The sequence below is a fragment of the Caloenas nicobarica genome, chromosome Z, assembly GCF_036013445.1.
Source record: "Caloenas nicobarica isolate bCalNic1 chromosome Z, bCalNic1.hap1, whole genome shotgun sequence".
NCBI lineage: Eukaryota > Metazoa > Chordata > Aves > Columbiformes > Columbidae > Caloenas > Caloenas nicobarica.
This window is the reverse complement of record NC_088284.1, coordinates 75218676-75245066: the sequence shown is the minus strand read 5'-3', so window position 1 is coordinate 75245066 and position 26391 is coordinate 75218676. Positions and strand designations below refer to the sequence as shown.

Here is a 26391-nt window from a genome sequence, read left to right as displayed (position 1 = left end):
AGGCACCCAGTCATTTGTAAAAGTAATGACACATGGGGGCACAGCTACTGAGAGTACAGGGAATGCAAATGCTCAGGAGGACTTGAAGACACTTTGAGGTCATGCTGGAATCGGACTGATGAGTGAAAATAGTGCTCCAGCTTTTATTCCTTGCAGCAGGTGTTACAGGTGATTAAAATCTAATTGCACTGAAAACTGTGTGGGTGTGCTAGGTGCATATAAGAAAGGACAATAGCTGCTGCTGTAAAATGGGATCAGACTTCTTTTGCCTACGTAACATGAATCAGTCTTCTCCATATTTCCTTTCCTTATATTCTACATTTTCTTCCAGAATTAATTTCTTTTTGTTTTGGCAGATTTTTGCTCATGCCCAAAAAGCTAGGTTGTACAGAAAGTGTACTCACAGCCTGTTGTGATTGTGAAAACATAGCATTTTTTAGTGATGTACTGCAACATGTCCACCTTGCTGGTGGGAAGGTGGAAGCTGCTGTAACAGGGAAAGGACGGGAATGCCATTGCAAGAGCCCTTTACGTGGAGGAGCCTGGCAGGGGTGACATGCAAGGAGCCTGGTGGGGAGCAATGCTTGGCAACGCAAGTTGTAATTACAGCCCTGGTTGCCAAATTCCATGTCAGCTCTTGCATTGTGTTAATGGTAATCCTCAAGAGCGAGGCATCAGAGCAAACACCACACACAATTAACATGAGCTTTAGAAACACATTCTACATGTGAAGCCAAGAAGTTATTGTTAATCTAATTAAAGTCCTAGCAGTCTAATCAAGGTAGAGTTACTGGTCCCAATGATGCCAATGCTTATAGGCGAATTATCCAATTACTACAGCTCGTTCTCAGTAATGTTGTGGTTCAAATTGTCATACCCGCACTTCCTGTATCTCTTTGGTGTTGGGCTCACCCTTCCATGTACCTCTGGGTCCTGACGTCAGCATCATGAATCTTCCTTGGGGAGACAAAGCAAGTGCATGTGTGTTTTCAGGGCACGGGGGTTGTTAGTTGCAAGTTGTCTGTGTCTCAGCTTCTCTAAAGGGAGGAGCCTTTTGTTGATAGCAGGAATTTTTTCCTCCTCTGGGTTTGCATTTGGTCACATTTATGTGTTTTTTAATGCTATCTGCATCTCTGCTGTATTTACGTGCCGATTTTGCATTCATTTGCAGTTCTACCTTATATCCACATTTGCAATATCTGGTACATATCACATATTGGATGCTTGTTCTTTGCTCTTCCTAAACCCAGTTTTACTCAGCTCCCAAGGTTGCAATCTCCTAGTGACCAGGAACTGACCATTGATGAGTTATGATTTTTAGCCCTGAAACTTCTGGTGCCATCCTGTGCTTGCACTGTCAAGGCTTCTACTGTCATCTTGTGGCTGCACTTCAGGGAATACTTAAAATAACTCTGTTTATTTTTTTCAGCAGGCTTTGAACTGTTATTTCTTGGCAGTCCAAATAACATTTTTGTACTATGGCCTGATCACACCTATATACTTGATCTAGGGTCATTAGTAATTACGCTAAAAGACTAATGAGAGTTCTTCCATTAGCAGACACATACACAGAGTGCTCTGGTAGCTACTTAAATAATTTTCTTCGAGTTAAAACAGCACTGGTGTGTTATCAGAATTTCTTTACACTGACAAGGTCTTCCTGCATCACACCTGAGACGTTAGGAGTGCCAGAACCAAGGAGGCAGATCTCAGCAAGCCCAATGCACTGTCTGCTCCCAGGTGATACCACATTTTTGGCTCCACTGCTATCAAAAGCTGAATTGCTGCCTGCCCTCATGAACCAAAAACTGGGGGGAAAAAGCCTTTGCCTTGTGCATCACCTGTATAAAATGTGTGGGAAAACTCAGACTTGCTTTGGAGTTGCTTTAAAACAGAACTCTTCTGGTTGATAGCCAGGGTGTGGTAAGCATCAATGTTTTGAGGTGCTTCTCAACAGAAAAACACATGAATGCCCCTAGACAGTCTGCTGAAGAGCTTTGAGTTAGTTGAATGTTACATCTCCTTCAGGGAAGAATTAAATTCTGCTAAATGCTGTTTTCCGACCATTCAGGCTTATAGCAGCATTCAGAACAACCCTGAAAAGAGGCACCTCTGTGGAACAGCCACTGTATTTTGCATCCTGTACAAGTGTGGGAAGACCTGTAATGGGTCGTGAATGCCAAATGAGAAGTCCTGCTTGCAAACATGACAGTCTGGATGAGGCCAGTGCAAGGAAATATGTTACTGGGAAATGGCATTGGGAAGAAAGCCTGGGGTAGATCTAGCTAAGGTCTCCTTGCTCTTGTTGGCACATACTCACTTTCTTGTGACAACTGATTCCGTAACAGTGTTGGGCTTCTAGAAAATAATACCGTGCAGTAACAAATTGTCCATTGTGGCTAATATTCACACTCAGTATCTCCTGGTATCTTTTACCCAAATACTTGTAAGTGCTTTGCAGACATTGACTACAGTACTGTAACACTTGGGAGCCAGAGCCATAGACGGGGACCTGGCCACTTCTGTCTCCCATTTGAAGTGTACCATGGAGCAGGAGTGGCTGTCTAGACTTTTGTATTGCCGTTTTAATGATGGAGGAAAGCCTATCATTGAGAATTAATGCAGCTCCCCCTGATCTGTTTGTATTAGCAATCATCTGTCTTTTTTAACTATAATGACACATCTTAGGGAAGGAAAAACTATTTTGGCTCTTGGCATCTGTATGAAATATTGTCAAACTTAAAATGCTGGATCTTTTTTTTTCCTCCTGGAGCAAAGAACACCTTGAAGTTTTTGAAGTAATATTACTTATGATAATTTATAAGTAGCTATGAGGATAAATAATGGGTCTTACTTTCCAAGAACAGCTGAAAGTTCGTATTTTATATTGCCTCTTTGACCTTGTAGAGAGCTGTGCATATTCAGATCAGTTTGGAGTATTTGTATGTAGGCATTAGAGACACTAAGCAACCTCAAGTCATGACTGTCTGGTCTAATGAGAGAAACATTTTTCAAGACAAACTAAGTCATGACTTAAATTAATCTAAATCTTGTGCTTTTCTGTTTTTTTAAAGTCAACAGTCAGTGCCTTTTTAGGATCTGGTTATAAGTGGTGCCTGGACAGATGCCAGGCTTCTTTAGCTGCAGGAATCAGAACAGCTCTGGCTAGTCTAAGCTAGCTTTTCTCTCTTAGAAGCTTTTAAACCATCTGCAAAAAATGGCCTTTAGTATGGGGACACACCCTGTTTCAAATTGCAGTCCTGGTCAAACAGGTCTATATGTGGAGACAGATGCACAAGACAAGGAAAAGAGGAATTCTTTAAGTCCTCTTCCTCTTTTTGGGCCAAAGCAGCTCTGGGATTTTCTTCCCCAGAGATCCAAAAGACAGGATTATTCTCCTGTCTAAATAGCAGAAGAAATGTACGAGCGGTATTTTTAATCATACTGCTGCTGCTGCTTAAACAGATGCTGAAGTGTTTTGCTGGATGAAGGCTTGAAGCCAAATCTAACACTTCCTGGTGTCCATGACAAGGTGCTGGCAATTTAACTAGGACCAGGACAGAGCCCAGGAGCAGCACAACACCCAGATCCAGCTCTTGGTGCTTTTCACCAGGGAGCAGAGGGATGTGTGCCAGCCTTGCACACCATTCCTATCTCTGCAGAAGCTGCAGATGGATTTTGAGGAGAAAACCTGGACGCTTCACCCTCTGCTGTGGGTATCTGCAGGTACGTGTCCTCTTGGCCACAGTTTGCCCTGTGGACAGAGCAGGTTTGTCACTGCAGCCTGGAGGTGGACGTGCCGGACCACATCTTCTGCATCATGCTGGACCGGGATGCTCCGTGCTGGGCAGCTCCACAGCTGGCCAGGCAGGACAGCAGGACCTCTCCGTCCAAAATCCTTCCTGCAGTCTGTCAGCTGCCAACACAAGCTGAAGCATTGCAGTTTCAGCAGTAAGGCAGATATTAAAAAAAATAACATTTAATAGCATCTTTTTTTTCATGGCATGACAGGAGGAATCCATAGGTGTGCCCATAGCCTTTGGGCAACTGGGTTTTAAGCCTAAGTTTTATGATTTCAGCCACGGAAGAAAGAGCTTCCCTGTGTTTGAAGCTGCGACATCAGACGGCTCAAGCTGCCATTTCGCTCTGTTTGTAAAGCTGTGAGTCCCCACAGATGCACTGTAAGCCAGAAGGCTTTTTTTTTTTTCCTTTGGTGGAGATTTCTCTGATGTAATTATGTAGTCTGTTTTCTCTTTTGTGTTTCTTGTCTTAAATATATATTTGAGCACTGCCTTTGCCTCCAAGACTCAGAGGGGAATAATATTTTCTGTGTATTATTTACTTTTACACAGTTAGCAAAAGAATATTCACATATGTGTTTTTAACTCTGCTAATGAACCTGTCATAATGTCAGATAAAATGTCACTGTGACCGTGCCTAATTAGCATTACAAATTTAGTTGAAGAGATAAATGGCCAGATCCTTCAGGGTGTAAGTCAGCCCAGCTCCAGGCATTCCTACTCACAAGATTTACAAGAGCTAAGGATGGTTCTACAGACTACTGACAGAGAGGCTTGAAAAATAATTGCATTAATGAAATGAAAATTATATTTCAGTTGTTAAATGAACCTGCTATCTCAGGTGTCTTAGGCAATGAAACTGTGAAACTTCTCTGGTTGGGATGCAAAAAGCAAATAAGTAGTTACGGTCTCTGCTGATATATGGGAGTGAAACACATCAGACATGTAAAGCTTAAAATTCTATGAACGATTTGGTCCAAACACTACTGAAAGTCAGTGGAATGACTGTTGGTATCTGATCTGAAGGCAATTAGCCAACAATTAAGGTTTCTAGGCCTACTCTTTACGCAGTAAAAACCAAATTCAGTTGATCATGGCTGGTTTATAAAGCAGGAGCTAATGATGTGCAATAAAAAAATTAAGCTCTCACAGACACAGAAAATGTTTTTGCTAGTGTGATGCTATGTAAATGCAAACATATTGTTAAAAATAGGTAACAATTAACATTATCCAAATGAGGTTTAATTCTCTGTTTGTATAATTTAGAGAAAAAAATGGTGCAAGTCGTATGATCTTTAATGACGGCTTAAAGACAAATTTAAACAAAGCAATTGAATTTCCGTATGAGCTTTAATTGACAGTTCAACTGAAATAGTCAAACTTTACTAATTTCAGAAGTGAGGTAATGAAGGAGTTTGCCTATGAACATTAATGAGGATGGATGCATACAGTTCAATACACTGACGCTATCTCATAAATCTTCTGTTCCATGACAAGTACAAAGTTATACACATCTAAATTATCATTTAAGTTGTCAAAAGTCTTTGCTGTGAAATTATGCTGTCTCAGTGATTGCTACTGAATGACTGAATAAACAATTTTCAGAAGTTCCTCATTAAAAAGCAGTAATTGTTTATTTTACAGAAGGCAAATCAATGAAAATAGGTAAAAGCATTAAGCACACCCTAGTATCAAAGGACATATATTGACATGTGACTTCTGTGTAAATTTTTTCAGGGCTTGCAGGTTCAACTGCATCTTACAAATGACAAACCTTTCAAAACAAAATCAAGAAAGTGTTACATCCAAACATCTCCGGATATCTCCACATCCTTTGCTAAAATATCTTCTTTTGCATATAAAACTGGTGAAGTCAACTCACCACTCACTAGAGGAGGCCAGAGAGAGTTGTCTTGGTTGAGCTGCAAAACACTGTGGCCCATCAAGTATCGGTTCCTTGAGTTCCAGTACAAAGCAAACATTAATTGCTGCTCCTCCCCAAAGTCTACAGGGAGGGTTGCATGGTGGGCTGAGAACTATTTGAAAGTTAGGCAGAAAAAAAGAAAACAAAACAAAACAAAAACTAGTGACTGAATTTTATGTGTATTATTGTATCGGAAAAATTCTGAAGACAGATTTGCAGTCAAAATACAATTAGTAAAGAAAAGAGACTGTGTTTGCTACTTTTTCAGGGCTGAACATTTATCTTTCGAGCACATTAACAGGGCATTTAGCAACTAATAAATCACAGTGGTGATAAGTGCTCGGGTAGATGCACCTGTGGGCTTTTGAAAGTGACAGCCGAAGCACAGATGGTTTCACACCAAGAAGCACTTTTACACACAGGCTCAGGCTAAGCCAGGTTATCCCAAATCCACCTCCATTCAGTGAAGGAGCAGTGCGCCAATAGAAAAAGAGTCTGTTGGACCACACTGAAACATCCAGGTACATTGCACATTAAGAGAGGGACCAACGCTGGAGCTCCTGAGGACTGAGCCTGTAGCTGCACTGCTATAGGAGACTCCAGTCTTGCACCTGAGAATAACAAGTCAGGTGGAAACTGCCTTCACCTGAACTGCTGGGTAAAATTACCTTCAGTTTTCTAGCCCTGAGGCAGAGTTCCACTTTCTCTGGACTCTATGTGGTTGGTGCTGTGTTTGATCTGGGCCCAGTGTAGTGCCCAGTGACCCTAAGGTGTCACTTTTACCTTTTGTGTATCTTTATCAGTTCAAAGTCTTTTAATACTGGAAGAACCGCGCTTTAGACAAGCAGAAGCAGTCGTGCATATGTGAAACTGTGCATATGCATGGGGTTTAGCATGAGGACACAGAGGGAATAGAGTGCACTGTCAGCAAGTTTGCTGATGACACCAAGCTGGGAGGAGTGGCTGACACACCAGAGGGCTGTGCTGCCATCCAGCGAGATCTGGACAGGCTGGAGAGTTGGGCGGGGAAAAATTTAATGAAATATAACAAGGCAAAATGTAGAGTCTTACATCTGGGCAAGAACAACCCCAGGTTCCAGTATAGGTTGGGGAATGAGCTATTAGAGAGCAGTGTAGGGGAAAGGGACCTGGGGATCCTGGTGGGCAGCAGGATGACCATGAACCAGCACTGTGCCCTTGTGGCCAGGAAGGCCAATGGTACCTGGGGTGTATTAGAAGGGGGGTGGTTAGTAGGTCGAGAGAGGTTCTCCTTCCCCTCTACTCTGCCCTGGTGAGACCTCATCTGGAATATTGTGTCCAGTTCTGGGCCCCTCAGTTCAAGAAGGACAGGGAACTGCTGGAGAGAGTCCAGCGCAGGGCCACAAAGATGATGAAGGGAGTGGAGCATCTCCCTTATGAGGAAAGGCTGAGGGAGCTGAGGCTCTTTAGCTTGGAGAAGAGGAGACTGAGGGGTGACCTCATCAATGTTTATAAATATATAAAGGGTGGGTGTCACGAGGATGGAGCCAGGCTCTTCTCAGTGACAACCAATGGTAGGACAAGGGGCAGTGGGTACAAACTGGAACACAGGATGTTCCACTTAAATATGAGAATAAACTTTTTCTCAGTGAGGGCGACAAAGCCTGGAACGGGCTGCCCAGGGAGGTTGTGGAGTCTCCTTCTCTGGAGACATTCAAAACCCGCCTGGACGCCTTCCTGTGTAACCTCATCTGGGTGTTCCTGCTCCAGCAGGGGGATTGGACTGGATGATCTTTTGAGGTCCCTTCCAATCCCTGACATTCTGTGATTCTGTGATTCTGTGTGTTCAAAGATCTAACCTGCTGGGTCAGATGGAGAGCCAGTTTTCATGCAGTCTTATCCTGCCTATGGAGAGTGATCCCCAAAACGTGCTAAGACCCAAACTCCCAGTGCATGGTATAAGAAAGCTAATTGGCATGCACCAAGACAAGACCAGGGCCAAACTAAGCAGTACAAATGCTCAAGTTTGTTTCCTGGAGCTGTTTTATTCAACAGGATGAACACATCTGTTATTGCCAACTTCTGTCACTCAAGAGCACGTAGTTGTTTTTCTGCATCCAACAGATTTTTATTTTATACCTGTGCCTATACTATAACAGCTATAGTGCTATGCTTGGGATGTTATGCTTCTGAATATACTGAAGACGTTTGCTCTTCCTCATAGAGGTGTGGTCAGGCTGTGTGCTATCATTTATATATGCAAAATGTTCTATGTATATGGAATAACTAATTTCTTCTCCAGCACTCAAATTAACTAAGCAAATAGGCTTGCAGGGTTTTGCTGACTGGAGGCAGATCATACTGTAAAAAGCATTCATACTTTTACTTTATTTTGGACAAAGAGGACCCAAGGAAAATCCTTTTACTCCCTTCTGTTTGCAGTGAGAGACAAACTAGAGTTAACTTACCTGATCATCTTATTACCTGAGAAAAAAAGTTTGTGTGATTCCGTTTGCAGAAACTGATTTATTCAAATCAGCTTCCCAATTCCCAGATATTATGCACAATGTTGGTTTTGTCATTGTTTTTTTGTTATGTTGGGTTTTTTTTTTCTGAACTAATCAGGTATTTTAATTAGTAGGCATTGTTTTCCAGCATAGAACTCACTGTTTCTGCCCAGCTCATTTTCTTGTGCATTCAATAACTTATCCTTTGTGAAGGAGTCAGTCTCTTGTGTCTTTTTGGCAGTACATGATGTGCATGAGTTGTGGAGAGGGATCTATCTCATTAGCTTATTCATGTGTCTGTGTAAAAAAAGGCCATAGGTACCAAAACCAAGAGATAACAAAAAGAGCTAGAGCATCTTCAATTACAGTATTCTCTTTATCAAGCTCTAAGTTTAAATTATCTGCTCTGAAAAACAGACGACGAGTTCATGTAACTGCAAATTAACACAATGAAAGCTTGCTTCTTATAAAAGGCTCTCCAGATTTTTTTTTCTCATTCCACCTCTTACAGCTGTGTTGGAGAGCCCAGGGTTGTATTTTAGTAAAACTAGTGCAAATACAGCAATTATCATAGGACTCTAAATTCAGAATGACATTTCTAAGATCCATACAAACTGGAGCCTATAATGAACAGTAAAATATTATTAAATCAAAATGACAGCATTTTATACCAACTTTAAACACAGTAAAGGTTTGATCCCTCTTATATATAATACATGTTAACTACTGAAAATGTAAGAGAACGAAGAGCAGACCTGAAGTGTTTAATAACTTAATAGATAGAAAGATAAAATTCAGGTACCTGTGTAGGATAAGATATAATTTGAGGGGGCATGATAGAGACAAACATTGACATAAAGTCACAAGAAGATCTCACGAACCAAAAGATGCACTGAAACAGGCATCATAATTCATTTTTTTTTTGAACAGGCTCATAGCTGGAATAAAATGCCAATGTAAAGTAAAACAACTTTTTTAGCAAAGCTACACTGAAGACTGTCAAGTTCTCAGCTGAAACTAAAAGTTGGAACAGTATATAATGTGCTAGCTGAAGGCCTGATAGAAACATTTTAGTAGAGCAGACAATTATTGCATAGCAAAATGCCAGAAATTGCTTGGATTCTTTAAATTTTTTTATTCTTTGCGAAATCTGTAGATAAAATCGAACTTTATTTTGGAACCATGGAAGGGTGAGGAGTAAGAGTATGGCAAAATTATTTATGGGTCAAAAAATAAGAAAGGAAGAAATATTTACCTTAAGAGAACAGATTAATGAGCCTCACATCCTTCCTCCTTTTCTGGAAAAGATAAGGCCAAGGGCATCATGTTGGGAAACATCATGTGTTAAGTTCTGTTATATCATCAATGACGTGGAAAAAATGAGTGTGGAATGCTTATTTATCAAATATTTTCCATCTCAGAAATCACAGTCTGCATATCTTAGCTTCCTTTTTGTTCAGGAACTTGTCCTTTACCAAAGAATCAATATACTCTTGTTTTCTTGGCAGTACATGATGTGCAGTGATTGTAGACCGTGATCTGTTTAATTAGGTTACTCATGTGTCTGTGTAAAAAAAGCCCCCAACTACCACAAATTAAAAAAAAAAAAAAAAAAGAGAGGGAGGTAATAAAAAGATAAGTGCTCTACTTCAGCTTTTCTTATTTTTTACCAAAGAACTTGTCAGCATCCATTGAATTTGAACATTAACACCAGGGTTGAACCTGAACTGTAAGGGCATACCTTCTCATACCCCAGGGAGATCTTTGCTTTTGAGAATGCCAAGAAATCCAAAAGTACAAATGGATTGAAAGAAATACAAATTCTTGGAAACAGACTCATTAGCGACTACTGAAGTTGATTCAAACTCTAGCCAAGGAACCCCATGAATCACAGCCCATTTAAGCTGCATGGGTATAAGTTCTCCTGTTTCTCACACAGTTCTCTTGGTTGACAGGTGATTACTTTGAAGGAAATGAGTGAATAAAAATTAAGCAAACTCATTACCTTTGGGACCAGCATATTTCTGATCAGTTGTCTTTCATATTTTTAACTACAGAATCCCCTTCACCTGCAGATGAGTTTAGAAAACTCACTGAGTTCTGATGCTGACGTCACTTTTGCAATCCTTGCGATGAACAACTGGTATAACTTCAGCCTAATGCTATGCCAGGAGGAGTGGAACATCACAGATTTTCTTTTCCTCACACAACAGAGCTCCAGGTTCCACCTGGGATCCATTATAAACATCACAGCAAACCTCACTTCAACCAGTGACCTTCTGAACTACTTACAGTTTTACCTGGAGAGCATCAAAGACACAACATCTACCATAGTGATGTTTGGGTGCGACATGGAAAAAACACGGAGGATTTTTGAAATAACCACTCAGTTTGGTGTGATGCCTCCAGAACTTCACTGGATTATTGGGGATTCACAGAATGTAGAAGAACTGAGGACAGAAGGTCTGCCTCTCGGTCTCATCGCTCATGGCAAGACAACACACTCAGTCTTTGAGCATTATGTGCAGGATGCAATGGAGCTGGTAGCAAGAGCTGTAGCAGCAGCCACCATGATTCAACCTGAACTAGCTCTTATTCCAAGTACAATGAATTGCATGGACACAGATTCAAGGAATATCACTTCAGGGCAGTATTTGTCAAAGTAAGTTTTTCCTTATTTTCTTTTTTTTGTAGCTAATATTTGTGGTATACAAGAAAAATAGTTTTCCTCCCTGTCATTCTCAGTGGCTTAGCTGTCATGATTTTAACCCCTCTCATACATGCATTTGTTTCAGTATTTCCTTCTGCTTCATTACTTCTGGGCAAAAAATGAAACAAACTTAGCCACAGAAGGAGTTATAGAAGAAGACACTGTTCCACAGTAGAGATCACATAGCAAACATTGTCTAGGTTGCAGACTATGCTCTGAAAGTATTTATATTTATGCAAAGAGGGGAACATCAGGGCTAGTGTCAAATTCTCTGAAGTTTTAAGATATCTGAGAGAATACAAAACACAGTAAGAATATTTGCACTACCGAAGCAATCAGAGTATAAAAGCAGATGTGTAGCCGTTGCTAGTGTGCTTCCATGGAAAATAAATGAAAAATGATGCACCTTGACCACTTCAGAGGCTACTGCTGCTGGTGAGAGCCTTCAAAACTGGAGTCACTTGGAGCAGGAGGCTTCTCTTTCAGCCTCTGCTAAAACTATTCCTGTAGACCACTGCACATCACTATATTGAAGTTATTTCCAAAACCACTTGAGGATTCACGTCTAGAAATATTCTGAGTTTTAACATGTGAGAGAAAAAATTGCATGGTTCCTTTTGGAAACAAACAAAAGGTCCTTGCTAAGTATGTGAATTCATCATCTGGTTTACATCCAGTGTGTATTGCGTGTTTTCACCTCATTATACCTCCCCTCTACTCCGCCCTGGTGAGACCTCATCTGGAATATTGTGTCCAGTTCTGGGCCCCTCAGTTCAAGAAGGACAGGGAACTGCTGGAGAGAGTCCAGTGCAGGGCCACAAAGATGATGAAGGGAGTGGAGCATCTCCCTTATGAGGAAAGGCTGAGGGAGCTGGGTCTCTTTAGCTTGGAGAAGAGGAGACTGAGGGGTGACCTCATTAATGTTTATAAATATATAAAGGGTGGGTGTCACGAGGATGGAGCCAGGCTCTTCTCGGTGACAACCAACAGTAAGACAAGGGGTAATGGGTTCAAGCTGGAACACAAGAGGTTCCACTTAAATGTGAGAAGAAACTTCTTCTCAGTGAGGGTGACAGAACACTGGAACAGGCTGCCCAGGGAGGTTGTGGATTCTCCTTCTCTGGAGACATTCAAAACCCGCCTGGACGCCTTCCTGTGTAACCTCACCTAGGGGTTCCTGCTCTGGCAGGGGGATTGGACTAGATGATCTTTCGAGGTCCCTTCCAATCCCTAACATTCTGTGATTCTGTGATTCTGTGTTCAGCCTATGGATTTTGGTAGATGGAGTTAGGATAAGAGTTATTGAAGCTTTTTGTATGTTTGCAACTTTTTTTGAAATTATATCTGAGACGTCTTCACAATGATGTTCTAACAGCACTGCTCAAAACACAACCATCTAAGACCCTCACAGTTCCTTAATCAGCACTCATGCGTAGCTTAGGGGTCAAAAACCCCCTGTTGCAAAAGAGTGAAACACAGTTTGGGAATAAATATTGCACCAGCTTGCAATATCCTCACTGACTTGTGATATTAATTTTGTCTCATTATTCTGGGTATTTTAACTAGATCATACCTAAGTCCCTGAAAAGTAAAACTCAGCAAGAAGCTTCTTAAAGTAACAAATATTTCAGGACAGTTTTTTAATGAACAGACTTTTTGAGGGTTAAAGAAGGGACAAAGAATAAAGAAAGCAAAATTAAAACTCTTTAATGAATTCTTGCAAAATATTCCCTTGTCACTGTTTCTACAGAAAACTATTAGCTCTCTCATGAACAGCAACTGCTGTAGCTTTTCTTATCTTTTAGGAGACAATATGCAATTTCACATCTATGAAATTTCTTGTCTCTTCATCTCAGTAAAGATAGTGTGGAAGACAAAAAAGGATCATATGCTTAGCCTGTTTTTCTCTAGGCATCTGCTTGTGAACCCTATTAAAGACAAAATAATGGGTTAGATAAACCCTGGTCCTGAATGACTGCAGCTGTTTTTATAGTGTATCAGTGAGACAGATACCTGCTGGCTGGTACTGAGGTATGTGAGTTGGCAGTCTAACTATTAACGCTGAATGGTACCAATAATTGAGCAGGCGCGAAGCACCGATGAGTGGCTTAACTGTGACCATTGTCAGCTGTGACTTGTCCATTGCACAAGTCCTTTGAGGCGAGTGGTGCACCTCCAAGGATGAAACTTTCATCTGGTGCTTCACTGAGTGAACGCTAATGTTAGTGTTTTTCTGTCTGAATGAACCCATCTGTCGATATGTAGCCTTGGAGCAGTGGTGGGTGGTGATGGAGAAGGCACAGAGGCACAGAGCTTCTCCTCCCTGAGCTGCAGTGTGTAGTTAAACAGCAGGCCCACAACCTGCCACAGCTGACACCTGAGCTTTCACTGCCAACACTGTGCTCGTACATTGGCTGTGCAAACATTTAAATGCCACCCAAGAGCAGAATAATGATTGTGAACAAGGCCAAGATGTGGTCCGTGGCAAAGCACGCTTTTATCTGTATGGATATATATATGGATAAAGATGTACAAACCCCTGAAGAATATACTGTTATAAATCTCTATCTTTCATTCCTCTTACAATGAGATCGATTCCTTGATCTATACCTTCCTGCTCTAGGTGACCATCCTTGTTGACAGAACAAGGCATTAAAATTTCAAAGCCTTGTCTTGTCTTTTAGCTTTAATTAGTCTTTACAGCTTTAACTAGGCTTACGGCTTTAACTCTGCTTCTTAGGTAATTTCGGCAGTCTGCTATTTGCTTGCCCATTTTAATTCTTGCCTCCAGTAAACTTTTCAAGAAAGATGTGGAAGGACCAAACCATCAAGCTTGAAAGGAAATGAAATCACTTAACTAAATAATTCTTAAAGGTATGATGAAGATAAAGCTGCTGGGTTATGGTAGTACTGCTAAAGCACTAATGAGCAGTTCTTACAACAAAACACATGAAAAGCAAATAAAGCCGAAATGAGCAAATGACACACTTTGGACTCATTGGTCAAACTGAAGTGATGCTAGTAAAGTTTTAATACAGCTGTCACAGGCTATCGGTGTGATCATCAGCTCACGTGTATTGGCGTAGCATCAAGGAAATTAGTTTAGCTGTCAGACTTGAGGATCTGGCCCCTCACCCTCTGAAATTTGTACACATCTTTTCATACAAATCTATCAGTAGCCCTGCTGGAAGGATATTGGTCGGATATTGCCCGTGTGTCTATGCAATGTTCAGCATTTGTAATTCCTAAAGATTCACATTAGAGATTGATGGCTTAAATAACGTAGTCAGATCCTCTCACACATTTCCTAAAGTTACCGAGTAAGGGAGTTTATACAGGAGGTCCCAGGCATGAGTTTCACTAGTGCTACACACAGCATATGCAAATTATTAGCAGCCATAGCCCCTCATTTATAAAACAAAGTGTTATTTAAATATATCTCCCACATGGTTCCCCTCATTTATTTTGATTAATGTCCTGTCACTAACAAAAGTATAGAACATGCAAATCAGCTGGAAAAGTAAGCCACTAATTTGATAAGGTAGCCAAGTCATACATTTAAATTCTACTAAATCTCTCAGGTAACCGCTTCTAACACAATTCAACCACAGGACAGGTATAGAGGGCTCGATTCACCCTCATGGTCATACTTATTTCTACAATGAAAGTCAGAGAACACAGTGCATAAATTCCACTGTTCTCATTCTACCTGAAGAAAATAAATCTAATATATTATTCCATAGCTTCATCTATTCCCAAAGCACCTGTTCTGATATCCAAGCCCTGGTTTAGTAGCAATGTGGGGCCCAACTCATGAGAACTTTGCTAGTTTTTCCCATCTTATAACTTGTCTCCCTCAATTTTTGCATTTTGTGAACTGTTTAAACAATTATTTCAAATTTTTACATACCAACCCATGCAATGGTTTTACCATTATTGTCATAGCGATGGCTTTAGCACATAAGCCCAGCAAGGCTTGTAGGGAAGACATTGAACAAGTTTTTATAGAGAATGAGGAGGAGAGGGAAAAAACAGATAAGTTTATGGGCACATAAACCTTTCTTTAGTGCTAAGATTGCCTTCCTCTATAAACTTTGTCTTGATAGTGTTTACATTCCCAAACATACAAGTACACCATCAAATGTGAAACACAAGGTAGGGGGAAAGGACTAGTCAGTGGCAGACACCACTGATTAATGAAGTTTAGCTAACATTTAACTAATACTATCATTTAGCTAAGTAGCAAAGGATTTTAAAAACGAGAACCACGTTTATGCATCTACCCCATTTATAGACATCTATGTGCATTTTTAGGCATAATTTTCAGGCCCAAGTTAACACATGTACAGATCAATTGCTTTTGACAGTATTGGCTGGATCATCTTTCTCCAAACTGAACCTACTCAAAATAGACTGCATAAGAAAAATTTTGAAGCCAGCTCAGAGAAGCCTGTCGCACACACAGCCACACTCAAAACTACGCTCTTTAGTTTTGTAAATTTGCCTTTTGCTGAGGACAAAAATGGATATGATCTTGAGACATACACAGTCCAGAGCTTAACTGCTGAAACTCCATCAAAAATCAAAAGTCATAAAAACGAATGGTAGAGCCTGGGCAGAAATACGCATGCACACACGTTTGCTATGGATTTATCCTTTTCAAATCAATTTAAGGTTATTTTTATTCGCTCTAACTATTGATAAACAATTAACACTTCTTGAAGTTTATATCTTGCTTACTGAGGCTGGAATGAGAGCTATAGTGTTTATACTTCCTTCAATACTCGCTTTCATCCAATTCCCAGAACAAATGTCAGGAGTTATATTCTACTATGAGAGCTAAATAGTCTGTCTTCTGAATGCCTCTTACTGAAAAATATGTGCCTGACTTATATTATCAGCAATTTAACTCAATTTTTTTTAATGGAATCCCCACACTAAGACTTACAAAGTCTTAGTAGGGTCCCTCTACAGCCCCTGCAAAATGCATAGCATCTTTCTTGTTAACAGAGTGCAGTTCAGCCAGTCATGGTGTCTACACTAAAAAGTATTTTCTCCTTACAACACTTTTTTTCTGCTCAGTTCCCTGTCCTTTATCCATGCCATTTTAGCCTCTTTAAGAATGACTGACAACTGCTTGCAAACATTGCCACCCAACACAAAGGAAATACTTAACTTTATCATGCATGTCTGGAATAGTAAAAGCCCAAAAATCTCAATGCAAAATGTGCAGTGAAAATCTGGCACACTTTGTGAGATCTGCTGCAATGTCAAAATTGTACTTTTAAAAACATTAGTTTTGCAGATATTTTAAGAAACTTTTTTTTTCTTTTTTTTTTAAATTAGAACTGAATGTCCCTGGGCAACGGTCTTTCACCGAGTCCCTTTCTTCATTTTGAAGTGGCTAACAGTAATTTACCAATGCAAAATTTGAATTTTTTAATCCAGATTGGTTCACTTCATAGGGCTTGAAAGCTGTTGACAGCACTTCAGTAGCCTCTCTTATGTAAGATAGATCTTACTGAGATTACAGAATTTTTCTTGGAAGGACATTTCATACATAATTTCCACTCTTCCATTTTCATAGATATTTTTATCTAGGAATCTGACTTCAGATCTGGTGAGCTCATCTTAGAACTAACCTATGTTTCTTTAATTTATGAGGCACAAGTAACTGAAAAAATGGGCTTTCTCTCACTCATTTTTTCTAATAAGTAAAAAGAATATCATTCCTGAAGGGTTTCTATTTAAATTAGATATGTAGGAGAGCATTCCTAGGTACTTTAGTCACAAATTAAGTGGCTTGTTCATCATGCTATAGCAAAGCTATTAATGACCCAGGTGTTTGACAACATCCACAATCTAGTCTCTTAAACATAAATTCATAGTGTCTACGTATGCTTTAGCATGATGACTTCAGTTGTCTGCTTCTGATTACTGTGCTTTCTCCCTCCAACAGGTTTTTAGCAAACACAACTTTTGATGGTCTCAGTGGCCACGTCAAGGTGAAAGGCTCCTCCATCGTCAGCTCAGAAAACAACTTCTTCATCTGGAATCTGCAGCACGACCCCGTCGGGAATCCAATGTGGACTCGTTTGGGGAGCTGGCAAGAAGGAAAGATAGTCATGGACTATGGGATATGGCCAGAACAGGCCCAGAGACACAAAAATGACATGCAACACCCCACCCGGCTGCACCTCAGAGTGGTAACTCTCATTGAGCATCCTTTTGTCTTTACAAGAGATGTAGATGATGAAGGTCATTGCCCAGCTGGGCAGCTGTGCCTGGATCCCTTGACCAATGATTCAGCTGTGCTGGATAACCTGTTTGAAACCCTTCAAGGAGGGAATGACACCGTTCCCATTGAGCTGAAGAAGTGCTGCTATGGCTACTGCATTGACCTGCTGGAGAAGCTAGCTGAGGATATGAATTTTGATTTTGACTTGTACATTGTTGGTGATGGAAAATATGGAGCCTGGAAGAACGGCCACTGGACAGGGCTGGTGGGAGACCTTCTTGCTGGCACAGCTCATATGGCAGTGACATCATTTAGCATTAACACTGCCCGCAGCCAAGTGATTGATTTCACTAGCCCTTTCTTTTCAACCAGCTTGGGCATCTTGGTGAGGACCAAAGACACAGCAGCTCCTATTGGAGCCTTTATGTGGCCACTTCACTGGACTATGTGGCTGGGGATATTTGTTGCTCTTCACATCACAGCTGTATTCCTCACCTTATATGAGTGGAAAAGTCCTTTCGGGATGACCCCCAAGGGAAGGAATAGGAACAAAGTATTTTCTTTCTCCTCTGCCCTGAATGTCTGCTATGCGATCTTGTTTGGAAGAACAGCTGCCATTAAACCCCCCAAGTGCTGGACTGGAAGATTTTTAATGAATCTCTGGGCTATTTTCTGTCTGTTTTGTTTGTCCACATACACAGCCAACCTGGCTGCCGTCATGGTAGGAGAGAAGATCTATGAAGAGCTTTCTGGAATACACGACCCAAAGGTAAAGCATGTCTGTTGTTATTAACTCAGCCTTTTCTTCTTCCCAGTCAAAATTCACCTCTGCATAATTTATGGTTTGTAATGAAATCAGAAAGCAATCTGTCTGCAGACAGCAGTTGCCCTACAATTACTTTCCGTCTGAAAGGACTTCAGCAGGAAAGTTCAATGAGAAAGGATCTTTAAACACCCATAGAAGTGTAAGGCGGATTTCAAAGATTACAGGTGAGGAGGAAGGTGAAGGATTTTGATGTTGCCCACTGCAGAGAAGGAAAGTGGCTTCTTCTGCAGATTAAGGGTTAGGTTTCAGTTCCGAAGTCTGTCTGACAGCAGCTGTTTTGAGCAATTGGTTGATTAGGGTCACCTGGAGATCCTCTCAAAGAAAACAACCACATAGCATGAAGACAAAACCACTGATTTCTAGGTAGGATTTTGCAAGTATTTCACAGGCCATAACTGTTCTTACAAAGGTGTAACTGTCAAAATCCCTCACAAATGCTAAATCAAATGGAGCAGAACTGAAATATTTTGAAAAATCCTACCTTCTGCATCAAAACACTGGAATTCATTAGTCGAACATTTGATTTGCAGTGTCGTTTCTACTCGAGAACTATCATGGAAGGAGATAAATTATGTTGTAGACAACCCATCTGCAAATAGCTCAGACTTCCTAGCACTTTTTGATAAGGCAAGGTAAAATGTAGAAGCAGGACTGCCTCCATCCGCTTTCTCCCCTACTCCCAAGAGAGGATGAAGGGATCTTCAGACTAATTACCATACAGTTCTAATTTTGTGAGTACTACTTCTGACTCACTTCCTCCAACGTTTTCTAGATTGTTTCTACCAAAAATAATTTGAAGAAACCCCAATATTTTTTACAGTTGTCCTAAGGCACTCTAAAATTCGTTTATGGCTTAAAGCAAATTGCTACTAATAATGTACCCTTCCCCTGCCAGAAAAATATGACCAATACTATATCAATAACTTCATCAATTTAAGCAGCAAAAGTCCAGGAATCATGTATTTGTTTTATTTAAAGCATTCTGAGTAAGCAAATAAGAGTTTTCAACTGAATTTTCCCAGCTCCAGGCATGTCTCCATTACAGTCATTGTTGTATGAGCCATAATATTGGCTTCAAAATGAGGCTAGTCCTCTACTCTTTACATAGGCATCATTCAATCCATCAAATCACATCAGATTATTCTGCAATTTCTGCAATTGCTAGAAAATGAAATTATTCTAAAGCTGCTCTGTAAAACTGTGCTGTTGAGTTACAAAATTGAGCGCAGAGTAGTGAAGCATATCAGGTGCTGCAAACACAGCTCTTAGTCCTGAACAGAAATACCGATGACTCATGGTTAGCAACCTCACTTACCCCATTAAATCAGTGGCATTACTGGCCTTTCCTAGACAGGCACTCCTCTGCTTCATGGACTAGATCTAAGATCCTGAGTAGTTAACAGTTTCCAATGTGGGCGTAAGACAAGGCAGATTTTATGGAAGAGGATTGCCTGCCGTGATGTGAACTACAAAATACAGGGTGTTTCAAAATGATGGACCCAATTTGAAATCATCTTGCTTTGAAATTTGGTCCATGTATACATCTACCATACGTATGCATATGGTAGATGTATACATGGACCCAATACATACACATATAACCATACATAGTTTCAGATATTTCAAGCATTTCTTGCATTTGCCTCCAAAGTCTTAGTCTGTAAAAGTAGTTATAATAGAAATTATACTGGTTTAACCTTTTCTCACACAAAGCCTGAGCTCTGCCCTTTCAAAGTTCTCTCTGAGACTTAAAGCTTAGTTTTAGGAAATGTTTAGGGCACCACAGTTGCAGAGGTACATGCACCACGCTTTACTTAAAATGTTTTTATGTGATTTAAAAATTTTATATTTTGTTTTTCCAGATCTGCTTACCTCTTTGTTTTCAGTAGTGGAGATTATTCAAGAAGGCGGCAGTAGGATGCATAAATAATATTTTTAATTTTAATATACTTTTAAACATTCTACTGCTCTTCTCAGGATACATACGCTCTTGTACTGCTCTTTCAAAATATATTTGAAAAGCAAAGGCCAAAGTAGAGGAACAATCTTCCTGAGGTGATGTAAGACATATAATTTCTTCAGGCTGGCAGCCACAAACAGCAAATCTCAGATGAGACTGAGAACAGCCAGGGAGGGAGGCAAGTTGGGAAAAATTAAAAGGTTTTGTTTTGGTTTTTTTCAATATTAGAAACATGCTATCTAAAGTCGGTATTGCCAGGAATATCTATGTTCTCTCTTCTAGTTAAAATAAGACAAGGTTTGATATAGCCTGAATAAATAGCATCTGCCTTCCTAGAAAAACTAATGTTACAACAGTGAAGTTTAATTGACCAAGCAATACAATGTTTTAGCAGTTGCTCATTGCAGCTCAGCAAAGGAAACATCATCCTCCCATGTTGCTGAAGTCTCAAAGGTGCAGCATTTCCACCAGAAATCAGAAGAAAATGGCTTGCAGTACAACCACTAATCACCACGTAAAGTGGAACATAGAATTGGAGATATCTCAGTTGGACCTTTAAATGCATTAATGGCATAGAAATAGAAGTAAGGGAATATAGAAATATCATCATGCTGCTGAAAGTAGGAGTGGCCAGTGAGGCAAGACAAACCAGAGCAGAATGCAAGCAATGGGAGGCAGGACAATTAGGTTCTTGGAATATGTCTTGAATTTTGGAAACTTAGTACATATTCTCCATGTGAGAGTCTTAAAAAGGGTGGATCATTAAAGCCAAAGATTTGGAGTATCCATCAAAGCTGGCTACTCTGTTTACTAGGTCACATTTTGGGTAACTTTTTATGGTAGGAGCTAACAACTTAGCCAGTAAGTTGCAGAAATAGTAAAGCAATGTCCTGCCACCTTAAAAGCTTACTTTTCTAAGAGAATAGGCATTCTTGGGTCACAGTTGCCCTCTTTCCCTTATTTTCTAATCTTACACATCTTAGACCATCATCTCCTGCCAGTGGAAACTGGCAAACAGGGCTTTTGGGGAAGAAATTCACTTGAACATGTTCAGTCTGCTGTTTGAGCACAAGCAGAAACCTACAGGATCAATGTGCCATTTACCTAGATGAAAGTTGCAGCAATGTCCCAGCTCCCTCTTAGGAAGCTCTCTACAGTCCCCGGCTGAGAAGACTAAAAGCTTGTTTGCAGATAAAGGAGACAGAGGAAAAACATTGCATTTGGATAATTTTATACTGCTTTTATCCCTTCTATCCCAGACACTTATTTCAGTTTTTCTCCTAGTGTCACACCTTTGGATGCACAAAAAATTACATTTGTCTTTGTCAGAGCGCTTGGCAGACCAGGTATGCTGTTTTATGACTTGACCTCTTTACAAGGTCAGTTACTCCATGCAGACCAGCAGCCCACCTTGGAGCTGGTCTGAGCGTTTGTCCTACCTACCTGTCATGGCCATTTGAGAGCTGGCTTGATTCCTGACATCTCCCAAACCTGCTTATCACCTTATTTATTGTATAGCTCCTTAGTCCCTTGGTGATGATATTATAGAGTCATTTTGGTTAGAAGAGACCCTCAAGACCACGAGGTCCAACCATTAACCTAACACTGGCACTAAACCATGTCCCTAAGAACCTCATCTACATGTCTTTTACACACCTCCAGGGATGGCGATTCATCTGCTTCCCTGGGCAGCCTGTTCCAATGCCTGACAACCCTTCCCATGAAGAACTTTTTCCTGATATCCAATCTAAACCTCCCCTGGCACAACTTGAGGCCATTTCCTCTTGTCCTATCACTTGCTACTTGAGAGAAGAGACCAACATCCTCCGTGCTACACCCTCCTTTCAGGTAGTTGCAGACAGCGATCAGGTCTCCCCTCAGCCTCCTTTTCTCCAGGCTGAACAGCCCCAGTTCCCTCAGCTGCTCCTCATCAGACTTGTGCTCCAGACCCTTCACCAGCTTCGTCATCCTCCTCTGAACTCACTCCAGCACATCAGTATCTTTCCTGTAGTGCGGGGCCCAAAACTGAACACAATATCTGAGGTGCTGCCTCACCAGTGCCAATCACTCAGTGACAGCTGGAAAAGCCACCACCCAAACTTTTTATCCTTCGCTGGGGCCAATGCACATTTTCACAGTGGCAAGGTGAGGTTGTAATAGGTAGCTCGTTAAAACAGAGCTGGTGCTAGAGGAGCACGTAGGTACGCAGATGGGGACAGAACAGTCTAGGACAGCTGGCCATTGTCATATTTTCCCTGATTGACAGGAGGTGGTTGCATTATAGATCTACAGCAGCAAGCTGAGTACACAGCCTTACAGGCACAGGCTAAGCAGAGAAGGGACATGTTGATAAGCGAGGGGCTCTGGGCACAAGAAAAAGGAATTTGCTTCCATTCTGCATCAGAAGCATGTATCCTTATGGCTGTTGTCTTTTTTGGCCAGTCTTGTGACAAGTCCAGATATTTTATGTTTTAGTATCCAGTATGGTTTCCATAAAATGGTACTATCTGCATGTGAGTAATCTAGGTCTCAGTGCCACAGGCACAGAAAAGAAGAAATTATCTGTAAGTAAGTACAAAGCAGTGTCAGTGCCTTCTTTTGCCCAATCAGCCTGCAACCAAGGCCCAGATTCAGTAAAAATCTTCATTTTTAAATGTAGAAATAGGGCCTTGTATTACAGCACCTCCCCAAGGAGTGGGTTTTTTAAGTGGCAAGGGGACTTGAAACAGGGACTTTGCTTGCAGTCTTCTGATGCTAGAGCACATTTTGGAGGTGCACCATAAAGTCAGGGGTGTCTTGAGTAGTCCAGATTATCTAAGGCAAAATAATTGTGGAAACCCAGAGGACAGAAGAAACATTTCAAACATGCCAACAAGAAAGCACACAACAGCAGAAGCAGAGGAGCTGGACAGATTTTCCATAAGGTGGTCCAACACTCGGCCTTTCTTTCTGCTAAAAGTGTCATTCTTTCAAGAATATAATGAGCTTTTCAGCTACTATCCGACCATTGTCACTTCTCTGACAGCTGTCAGCTTTTCTTTGCCATCTTTAGGATGAGCTTGAGTAGCTATGCCTATTAATTCACTGTGGTTATATTTTTACTCCTCTGGATCACTATACTTTCAAAACACCCTTTGACAATGGCAAAGTTCCTTTCCACATTGCATTTTGACAGAAAATATTGAACCTATTGAGATTCATTTCACAAAAAAGGGCTACACCTCTGAATCCCACCATCAGCAGTTTCATTGTGTTATCTCACCTAAATTTACATCTCTGCAGTGCAGACATCAAGTATGATTTACTTAGTCTGATATGCTTTTACACTCAGTTGGAAGAGGTAGGCACATTGGGCTGCTGTTGAAGACACTTATTTCAGGAGAAGATCGCCCAAACCATTCCCTGAAAGCACCTATTCCTCTCCATCATGTATGACGGCGTACTAGCCTGGCCAGCACTGATGTCTCACAACGCTGTAGATGCCCCAAGGAGTGCACTGCAGACACCTGCAATCACTCTGAGAAGCCCCATCCAGAAGGTCCCTTCCACAGCTTTGCTGTGCTTCAGAATTAGTCCTCAGAAATCTCTGCTCCTCTTCCAAAACATCGTCTGAATGCTTGCTCTTATGAGCTGTCCATCTTTTTATTACAAAACTAAGCACTTTGAGTAATCCAGAAAATATATTTCTGAGATTTTATTGCTCAGGAATTCAATATGTACAATAAAACATATTTTTGGGTTTAGACTTAAAATGAAAATGTGAGGGTGCAAGCTCTCCCGTCTAGTTTATGAAAATCTCAGTAAATTTAGAGGCCTTATGGCCATTATTATATCAGTTTAAAACTCCCTGTTACATGTATCAAAATGTCCCAGAAATACCAACTGGCAAGTAATTGCAGATGAGCTTTAGCAATACCAAACCCTAGAAAAGGAAAGGTCCAGCCACTTTATAGGCCTTTTTTCATTATTAGAAACATGATCCAAATACTCCTGCATTTAATGATATTTTCCCTCAAGTTCAGCAAGCTTCAGAGTGAGGCCATAACTCTTGTGTGTTTATTGATAAATTTTCTTACTGAAAGAAGGAAGTCTTGTAAGAATTACACAGAATAAAATGCTCTTAAAGACAGCCATGGTCTTCCACTGCAGCAACCTAAGATAAATCATTATAAGGAGCGCAACTTGCACTGCTATGTATTAAATATATAATGAAATAGCATGTATTTAAATATGCATTAAATGTTGTATAATAAAAAACTAAACAACAAATTGAGTGGAGTTAACAGAAATCTTACTACTCCCATGGGGTTTAGTATCTGTACAGGATGGCAGGATTATTTTCTTTTTACAATTAAAAGAAGTTGGCTGCAAAATCTATAGAGCATGTGTTTCTGTGCAGGAAGTCATTGGACACTGGAAGGTCATGACTCACAGCATCACAGCCTGCTAAACAATACATGGTGCTTTTCTGAGTATTAATGAGTCAATGAAGGATCTGAGCTCAAGAAGACTTTAAGTGTCACAGAGAAACAAAGTCAAAAAATCACAGACAAAGGAAAAATTACCAAAACTGCAGTCAGAATAAAGAACAGGCGTTGCAGAGCAATCTTATACAGGAGTGAAATACACCTGCAATTTATGGAGGTGAAATCTTGGCTTCTTTAGCTTCCCCTTGCAATTTATGGTGGTGACTTGTTTAGCTTCCCCATCACCTCATTAAAGCTTTCTTTTAAAGTTACAGCTTTGGAGGCTCAGAGCCTGTCTGGTTTGGATATTTATGATTCTGATATCCAGTTTATCAGGCAATGCACTGCAGTGTTCTCCAAATAAAGTTTCCGTTCCCATCGTGAGCTGCTTTTTTATGCCTACTTGCCAAAAATTATCTTTTTGGTATCTTTGCATATTAACCCCTACTGCTCTAGGTCTTCACCTACATAGAATGCCTTGTACTGTCACCTACTGCCTTGGCCACTCTTTAGCTCACCATGATAATTGTTTGACCCAAAGAATGCAGGGGCAGGGGTGGAAGGGAGGAAGTCCTGCTGTCTTCATTCCGTGTGATGCAGGTCATGAAGGTTGTTCTTTCAGCACCGGAAAGAATGAATGTGTTTTAGCATTTTCCCAGCTGTATTCACATCAGTTTCTCACTCTCAGGCTGCAGTATAAATATACATCATGACATTTTAAAAGGAAAGGAAAGCAAGCCCACCACTGGAAATAGCAACTGCATCATAGATGGGCCTCAGACCCTTGCAAGAAATAATGTAAGCAGACAAAGAGGAGGACAAGATGTTACTGAAGTAACTGGCAAAGAGGAGCAGAGATCAGTGAAGATGCACAAGTTTGATCTTATCGCCTGGCAAATGGAAGACCACCATAGAGCTGACTTAGCAGCATTGAGGATATTTATTATTGTTCACGAAAGTCACAGCCGTTGTGATCTATAAACAGAGACATGAACACTAGCCTGGCTCATCTTCCTAGTGCCAGAGGTCCTCAGTCAGCTCCTGCACTGTCCCCCTGGATTTCAGGGATGCCAAGGGCTCCAGCCCTCTAGAAAAAAAGAAAGGAGTTTTCATTGAGTACAATAAGATTTGACTGAACACCAGCTAAAGTCAAATACTGTTGTCCATATTTCACTGTGCAAGTGGTCAAGGCATCTGAATGAGCCCATTATTTTTCTTTTACACTTTGTGCATAACACATGCCTCAGTGTTCCAAACTGATTCCAAGAAGGGAAAAAATAACATTTAGTTCCAGTGTTGGATCTGTCAGTAACAAAGGACTCCTGATTTACCTTCATTTGATGGGTTTGAACGAAAAGCCAATAGCAAATAACATATTTAAGAAATTAGGGCTGCACTGGTGGACAGTTCCAAAATCTGCAATTGGAAACCTCTTCGTCCTAGTAACTGGTGACACATTTGCAACACAAAACTTGTCTGGTCCTTTCCTGGAAACCACAGAGCATTAGCCTTGCCTTACAAATTTAGACAAAGTGCCCACAGAGGATTGTGTTCAGCCCTGGTACCTGGGGAACAATTGCCATATGGCTGGGGCAGGAGGACTGACAGTGTTTTCCTAATAAACCAATACCAGCTAGAGCAGAAGAAATTTTTAAGAAAAAGGATTTAAAAGATGATTCTTTTAAAGGTGAGAAAGCTACCTGCCCTTCAAGCTACTGTGACTTCAGGTTTTCCCCTCCAGCCCTCAGTTGATTGTAGAGAACTGTGATAGCTTTCCATCTGCAGACCTGAGACTTGGGATGGAAGGATGAGAGGGATCATTTAAGGAGAAATCTCCTGTGTCTCTTCAGTAGTTTGAGGATGTATTAAGCCAAACAGATCTCCTTCCCTTGCTTCTAATTTGAAAAGGATTTCATCTGCCTTAAAGCAGCATTAGCCGTATTTTACAGGTAGGAAGCAGAAGAATGTGGTCAATGAAGTG

General features: G+C 40.7%; 1 protein-coding gene across 1 annotated transcript in view; it reads left to right on the top strand.

Moving 5' to 3' along the window:
- GRIN3A (glutamate ionotropic receptor NMDA type subunit 3A) overlaps window positions 1-26391 on the top strand; it is a 77579-nt gene that overhangs the window by 23747 nt on the left and 27441 nt on the right. The window contains exons 2-3 of the mRNA XM_065656649.1: window positions 10268-10872; window positions 16880-17927. Coding sequence (XP_065512721.1) covers window positions 10268-10872; window positions 16880-17927 — 1653 coding nt within the window. The remainder of the gene's footprint in view (window positions 1-10267; window positions 10873-16879; window positions 17928-26391) is intronic.